General features: G+C 43.0%; 1 protein-coding gene across 1 annotated transcript in view; it reads left to right on the forward strand.

Moving 5' to 3' along the window:
* Dsg4 (desmoglein 4) overlaps nt 1–8,207 on the forward strand; it is a 36,713-nt gene that overhangs the window by 27,512 nt on the left and 994 nt on the right. The window contains exons 12-16 of the mRNA XM_008828854.1: nt 1,492–1,710; nt 2,456–2,761; nt 3,621–3,760; nt 4,107–4,170; nt 5,278–5,486. Coding sequence (XP_008827076.1) covers nt 1,492–1,710; nt 2,456–2,761; nt 3,621–3,760; nt 4,107–4,170; nt 5,278–5,486 — 938 coding nt within the window. The remainder of the gene's footprint in view (nt 1–1,491; nt 1,711–2,455; nt 2,762–3,620; nt 3,761–4,106; nt 4,171–5,277; nt 5,487–8,207) is intronic.

Below are 8,207 nucleotides of genomic sequence, written 5' to 3' on the forward strand. Positions count from 1 at the left end.
CACATTCTAGTCTTCATCCCAAGCGTCTCTTAACATCCGGGCCAGTTATAAGCACTATTATTGTCAACATTTTAGGAGCACTTTTTTCCCAAAATAGAGTCTAACCATGTTGATCATGTCCTATGTTTCGATCATATGTGAGTATCTGCAAAAGGTAGGGAAAAGGTAATCACAGCATATGAATGAAGAAAGTGTTATCAAAATGTACCTGAGAAGATTCAGCTCAGGATCCATCCACCTAACACTGTGTCTGCACTAGCACCGAGACATACAGATCCTGGTGGTTCTCTTTGACCCAGGATATGCAGGCATCAGGTGAGGAGGCAGAGGCACTGGAGCACAAGTCTATAAGCAACCACTTGGGCTTTGATTAACATACCTCAAGTCATGAGACAACCTAAGAGCACCAAAGAATAACAAATACAACCATCTATGTAACAGTCTGATGTGTCTCTACTGAGGGACCAAAAGTCCTATTCTGAATAAAGCGTGTCAGTAAACTGCACAGAATCACGTAAGATAAAGCTAGGCCCTAGACTTCTCATCATGTAGGTATACAAAACCACCGTTTGAGCAGTGAGATGGCTCAGTGAATAAAGATGCTTGCCACCAAGCCTGATGACTTAAGTTCACAACCAGGAGCCCACATGGTTAAGGAGAGAACAAATCCCTGCAAGTTGTCCTCTGACCTCCACACATATTGTGGCATGCACACACACAAACACACACACACACACACACCCCAAATATAAATAAGAAATAAATAAATAAATAAATAAATAAATAAAACAAAAATTTCAATCTTTAAAAGAAGTGTATTAAGCTTCTTGGAAAAAGACTTAGTTCAGTACCCTAAAAATGATCTAGTTTTAGTTTTCAAATGAGAAAATTAAGGCTTCTTGCTTGGCAAAAACAAAACAATTCTTTATTCACGACAGCACAATGCAAGGTAAAAGAGCAGACTGTACACAGACTCCTAATTCTTATCTGTTGCCTTTTCTAATAAATTATACCAAGAACTACCCTGTTTAAAATAGATTGGACAAAGAATGCAATGAAACTATATTTCCAGACGTGTCATTACAGAGAGAAGTAAGCTGCAGTTCAAATCAAAGAAAACAGAAATAAAACTATGCATGCATTATTTCAGCTGTAACCATTGCTACAAACACTTCCCAAGCACCGGGTCAGCTGCCTCCTGAACCGCAAGGCTGCGGCCCTCTGGGATCCAACTTCCCAGGACACGAAGAGACAGCCGTGAACCTTCCATCTCCACATGTGTCAAAATCAGCAGAATGAGCGGACGATGAGCACTATGTTAGGGAGAGGGACAGAGCACAAGAAGCATGGTTCAAAGGAACCCCTGGACTGCAGTACCAGCATGCCTCGCGCCATCACACTATCCCTGCGTCCCGGGCCTTCCTCCTGGGATGCAGGAAAGCACGTTCTCCCTGACGTTCACCCTAACTCCCACGATGCTCTCCTTTTCAGATGGCTCTGGAAAAACAGCTACGGGAACCATTTGTATTGAGGTTCCGGAAGCCAACGACTACTGCCCAGTCATTCATGCTGAAAACAGCATCATCTGCATCGGCACGACGTCCACCCTCATCTACGTCAACGATCGTTCCTTTGGGTCTCCCTTTACCTTCTGTGTTGTTGACCAGACACTAGACACAGCTAGCAAGTGGGTTATCAGTCCCCTCAACGGTAAGTGGGACACAGACTTGCTCACACTTGAAGTTAAAAAGCAAAACAAGCACCAAAGAATGAGTTAGGTTCTGAGATACAATTTTCTTTCCCTCTTTCTAGGATCCTTACCATATTTACATTAAAATGAAAGATGCTTTCAGGTCTATGTGGGGGAGAAATTAGCCTGAAATAAGAGTCGAATATTTCAGTACTGCAGTTATAAATAATACCAGCTAATCTGTCATTTTATAGCGGCAGGAAGTAAACCAGTGTAAACCAGTGTTTAACCAGCTAAAATGAACAGATTCCTTGACAAACACCTAATGTCGAGCAATTACCTACTCTAAGTAATTCCAGGCAAGAGTATCCATGCCTCTGAAATTCAGGATTCTATGGATGTTTTCACTCATTTTCTTCTCATTTAGGAACATTCAAGATCAATAAAATTGCTTCTATGAAAGAGCTATATGTTCACTTTTATTTATAAGTGTTGTTTTGAATCCAAATTGTCAAATATTACAGGACTGGTTGAGCAAAACATGGTCTCTAGGATAAAGATAGACATTGGCAGTACAAGGTATAGTTGATGAGAACAGTAACTGACACAGAGGGAGACAGCTATGGGATCTGGTCAATGTGTACACAACTTTCAACTCTGGACTTAAAAATATGGAACTTGGAGAGAGGAGCTGAGTCTTCTGGGTACAGGAAGGGCTGCTCCCAAGGAATCTTCACCTGTTCCGTCTGCTCCCTTATTCTTCAGAAACCTCTGCACTGCTTATGACTGAGGACACTTTATCTCCTGGATCTTACCAAATCCCAGTCCTGGTGAAGGACAGCCATAACAGAGCATGCGAATTGCCTCAGATTGTGCTGCTGGAAGCCTGCTACTGTGACACCTACCACATATGCTCCCACTCAAGTACCACAGGCGTCTACTCCGGGGACCCCAGCTGGGTGATAACTGACAACTATGGGACTGTCACTGACGACGGAGTCAGACAGTCAAATGTTAGACTTGGGCCAGCAGGGATTGGCATGATCGTCCTGGGCCTCTTACTGCTGCTCTGTAAGTACTGTAGGGACTCTTTCTTCTCAGCAGCTCTTGAAAAGTAGAACTGCCACCAGTGTCACTAGGATGGGTAGGTTCTTTTGGCCATTTCTTTCTGGTATCTGTAGCCATCTTGGAACTGATAAGAATATGTGCCTTTTCGATGATAGCTACAAGGGGCTATGGCTAGTGATGGTCCTAAAATGGGAAAAAATATGCAAATAAGTATAACATAGAAAAGTACAAAATAAGTCCTACAGTGGAAGCTTTATCGAAATACTTCAAAGTAGAAAAGTTAAGAACAAGTAACTCAAAAGAGGGAAGGAAAAGAAATGGATTTTGAGCTGGGCTGTGAAAGCTCAGTATGTAGTTTACTCTGGGGAGAAGTTAAAATTCAGTTTTCAAAGTGTAGTTTCTATTGAACATGCATTATTTCTCCAGTCTTGCAAAGTTGGGAATTCATATGGGAGACCACTGTAGTCATAGACTACATACACAGCAGGTGTAAAGGATACATACACATATGCAAGTCACATGCATGTATATGGAGACTAGTAATCAGAGAACTGGGTTGGAATGCTGAATATGTCATCAATTGGCTCAAAAGTCCTGGACTCCAGGGAGAACTGGGCCTTTCTTTAAATCGATCTGTGAAGAGCCTGGGTGACATTGTCTCCCACTGCCTGCATCCAACATTCAGGTTCTGTATGATTTGATGGGTTTGTATTTTATACATGGGAATACATACGCCTAATTCCCCAGGGGGAGAGTCTGATATTTTTACTCTTGTCTTTATCCTTTGGTTCTAGCTCTAGCCACATTCTTTGACTTCCTAAACTAAGCAACCAAGGTTAACTCTTACTGCTTTCTTGGCCAGTGTCCCCTCTTTTGCTGCTTATGTGTTGCTGTAAGCGAAGACAGCCAGAAGGCCTGGGGACCAGGTTTGCTCCTGTGCCAGAGGGAGGTGAAGGAGTGATGCAGCCCTGGAGAATAGAGGGGGCCCGTCCTGAGGACAGAGTGAGTGAGCACGACCTCCCAGGAAGCAGGGGGATTCAGTGGAAATTCAGCATGCCTTGATCATCCATACCAAGCCAAAATGAATGGCTCTCAGCTGGAAAATGCTTAACAGGAAACATTTATTTTACAATATTTTTTCTTTACAGGATGTGTCAAATATATGTGTACCCATGACAGCCTCCGCCCGTCCTGAGGACAGAGTGAGTGGGCACGACCTCCCAGGAAGCAGGGGGGTTCAGTGGAAATTCAGCATGCCTTGATCATCCATACCAAGCCAAAATGAATGGCTCTCAGCCGGAAAATGCTTAACAGGAAACATTTATTTTACAATATTTTTTCTTTACAGGATGTGTCAAATATATGTGTACCCATGACAGCCTCTAATACCCAAGATCGCATTGACTCCTCTGGTTAGTTGACAACAATGTCTGGTTTCATTTCTAAAATTCATGAAAATATTCAATATCATGTTAAACCATCTTAAGAAAATTGGCATACATGTTAATCTCCTTTCATGACAGTGAGAGGGTAAGTGATGTATGTAAAGTGGTGGCTCAGTTTATCCATTTAACACTACAGTCAGGTCAAGTATAATGCAGCAACTGAACAGGCAAATTCTGTAACCAGAACTGGAACATCGTTGCTAGCATCGGCCTCTTAGAAATCTCAGCAAGGCCCTACTTCCCAGGTTACCTCCTGCTTGGCATGGAGGTTAACACAACATCTACTTCATAGTGTTGAGGTAAGAAATAAACAGGAGCAGGTAAGATGGCTCGGCAGTTAGGAGCATGTGCTGCTCTTCCAGGGGACCCAAGTTTAGTTCCCAGGACCCAAGTTCAGTTCCCAGTACCCACATCAGTGGATCACAATTTCCTTTAACTCCAGCTCCAGGGGATCTGATTTCCTCTTCTGACCTCAGGCACCTGCACTTATATGCACATACCTCTCCCCTCTCCCTCTACCCCAAACACACATAATTTTAAAAATGTTTTTTAAAAAGAATATGTACAAATGTCTATCATATATATATAAACATACATGTGTTAGGCATAACATGTTTTATTTTCCCATGTGTCACACTGTATATAATTAGAATAGCACCTGCACATAGTAGACTCTGGCCAAGGCCATTCTGAATGAGGACTAAGGGACTAGGAGTGGGCCTTTCTTGGGAAAGCTGGGAATGGCTTGCACTCTCCCAGGTGGGCCAGAGCTTGGAGAGTACTGTGCCTGCACAGGTCTCTTCCTCCCCCTATCCCCTTCCGTCCTTCCCTCCCCCCTCCTCCCCTCTTTACATCCAAAAGAGAAAGTTATGCACATGAGAGAGGGCCCCATCCCATAGGTATCTCCCTCAGTATCAGTTACTTTTCTCATCAAGCCTGGAAATTCTGGGTATAATCAGAGGTTCTTTAGAACTTACTCTGCGCCGTGTGATGGTGGGGTTGGCAGTATTCTTATGTGTGCATAAGCCATTCAGTCAACTCCGACACTGTAATGGGAACACCCTGTTTTTCCAGAAATCTACACCAACACCTATGCCGGTGGAGGCACTGTGGAAGGGGGTGTGTCAGGAGTGGAGCTCAATACAGGTATTGGGACAGCTGCGGGCCTGGTGACTGGGGCAGCAGCAGGAGCCCTGAGGAAGAGAGGATCAACCATAGGGACGCTGCGGGAATACCAGGACACCGGCATGAACATGGCCTTCCTGGACAGCTATTTCTCTGAGGTAAGCTGCCTAAAGTTCCACACGTGATGGGGACCAGTCACTTAGCAGAGGCCAAGGCCTCCTCTGAAATACAATCTCTAAATTAAGAATTATTGTCCACGTCTTAAAATACACAAAGTCAATTTGGAGCAGTATTTCATGTCCCGTTGTCATGAACACAACCCACTACTGTGAAAAAGACCAGCACCCCTTCATTCCTCACTTCCCTTTATATTTTTCCTTCTGTTTTCTTCTGACTTTTCAGGTTTTTCCCCATAGCAATAACAAAGGAAAGGAATGCTGATAAATAAAATGAAAAATGCATTCATGTCCTCTCTGAAGTCCTTCCTGTTCCTCTCCAGGTGATGCCATGGACAAGTGAAAACATAAAACACAAGTCAGGGTGGGGATGTCATTCAGTTGGTAGAGTGCCTGCTTAGCATGCACTGGGCCTTAGGTCTGATCCCCAGCACAAACCAGATGTCGTGCACTTGGGAGGTGGAGGTAGGAGGGTCTGAAGTTCACGGTCATCCCCAGTCATTGATCAAGACCATCTTGGGATAGATGAGATCCTGTCTCAAAATGATGCTGGCAATGATGACGATAATAGCATTAACAAATAAAAGCCAGGACTAGGAACAAAGGAAGTTAAAACTTGGGAGTATAGCATTATCACAACTTGGTGACAGATGAAAGTTGACAGATGAGGACCTAGGAGCTAGAGCATCTCCCATTCTCAACCTGGGGTCTATCCACTTGAGTCCTTCACTAAGAAAAAGTGTCCTAGGTCAGTGAGCATGGGAATAATAGCATTAACAAATAAAAGACAGGACTAGGAACAAAGGAAGTTAAAACTCGGGAGTATAGCATTATCACAACTTGGTGACAGATGAAAGTTGACAGATGAGGACCTAGGAGCTAGAGCATCTCCCATTCTCAACCTGGGGTCTATCCACTTGAGTCCTTCACTAAGAAAAAGTGTCCTAGGTCAGTGAGCATGGGGTCACAAAGTCCCACTCCAGCTGAGGGACTTGGCAATTGATGGTTTCTGGGAAAAGGAAAGTCAGTGTTTTTCAGGGATGCAGCCCCTGAGAGGTTAGTGATGCTCCTGAATATGACTATATGCCAGTGTGCATACAAGCAGCACTAAGTGGATGCTGTGGGGTTAAAAAAAATAGAGCACATGCAATTAAGAGGGAATAGTGGTGGGGGGATATACAAGGGATTGGGGGAGGGATGAGGCATACTTGATCAGAACACATCATATGCACTTTTGAAATTCTCAAGCAATAAAAAATAATTTTAAAAAAAGAAATAGCATTGAGAGTCAAGAAAAGAAGATTCCATAAAGCCCATTAGGGGCCATAAGAAGGGAAACCAGACTGCGTCTCCTGCCACTCACTGATTTCAAATGAGGCTCTACTTTCTCCTGCTCTCCTGTATCTACTGTGCTCCTACTTAAGACTTCCAATTTTTCTTTAAAAAAGTTTGAAGGTGGGACTGGCTCAGCTGTTAGAGCACTGGCTGTTTTTGCAAAAGAGTGGGGTTCAGTTCCACTACCTGTATCAGCTGGAACTCCAGTTCCAGGGGATCTGACGCCCTCTTCTGGCCTCCATGAGCATTGATCGCATGCATGGGTATGCTTACATATATGCAGACAAACATAAAATTAAACTAAAATTTTAAAAAATTAGTTTGAAGCTAGGCATGGTGACACAGATCTGTAATCCCTTGGGAGGCTGCGGCAGGACTATGCATTTGAGGCCAGCCTGAGCTACATAATGAAAACCTGTCTCAAAATAATTTGAAGGTAGATGTAAAGGACAATATTTCATGCCTTTCTTCTTTTAGACCTTATGCCAAGGTCATCCAAGATTGACTTAAGTCACATAAAACTTCATGAAAATTCTTACAAAAGTCTCTGACATTTAGAGATTTACAACTTTATATATATGCTCCCATTCCAAATTAATAAAGTGTTTTTCATTAAATAAATACTTGGGAGGGAAGTGAAATGGTTCAGTAGGTAAGGACACTTGCCACCAATCCTAGCAATGTGAGTTAGATCCACAGGACTCATGTGGTGGAAGAAAAGAACCAACTCCTGAAAGTGGTCCTCTGACCTGCACATGTGCTCTGTGGCACACACCTGCCCACACAAATAAAAAAGTAAATAAATAAATGGAAAAAAAAGAACTTGAACATAACTAAACATTTTATTTCTAGGTTACCTCAAAAACAAAGGCCTATAAATCCAAAAGATTTAAGCATCATTTAATTAAAAACAACAAAATATATATCTTATTAATTTTCAAATTAAAGAAAGCCACATTCTTTTAATATTATGCCCCTTTTGCAAACACTGATCTCCTTTTTAAAAGCAATTATTGGGCTGGAGAGATGGCTCAGTAGTTAAGAGCACTGGCTGTTCTTGCAGAGGAGCCAGGGTCGATTCCCAGTACCCACATGCTAGCTAGCAACTGTCTATAACTCTAGTTTCAGGGAATCTGACACCCTCTTCTGACCTCCTCAGGCACTGCACAACTCGGGTGCATCTACCTACATGCAGGCAATACACTCATACACATAAAATAAAAAAATAGCTGGGCGTGGTGGCACACGCTTTTAATCTTAGCACTCAGGAGGCAGAGGCAGGTGGATCTCTGTGAGTTCAAGGCCAGCCTAGTCTACATAGTGAGTTCCAGGACAGCTGGGGCTACAAAGAGACCCTGTCTCAAAAAA

The sequence above is a fragment of the Nannospalax galili genome, unplaced genomic scaffold (assembly GCF_000622305.1).
Source record: "Nannospalax galili isolate Female #2095 unplaced genomic scaffold, S.galili_v1.0 scaffold252, whole genome shotgun sequence".
In the NCBI taxonomy this organism is placed as follows: Eukaryota; Metazoa; Chordata; class Mammalia; order Rodentia; family Spalacidae; genus Nannospalax; species Nannospalax galili.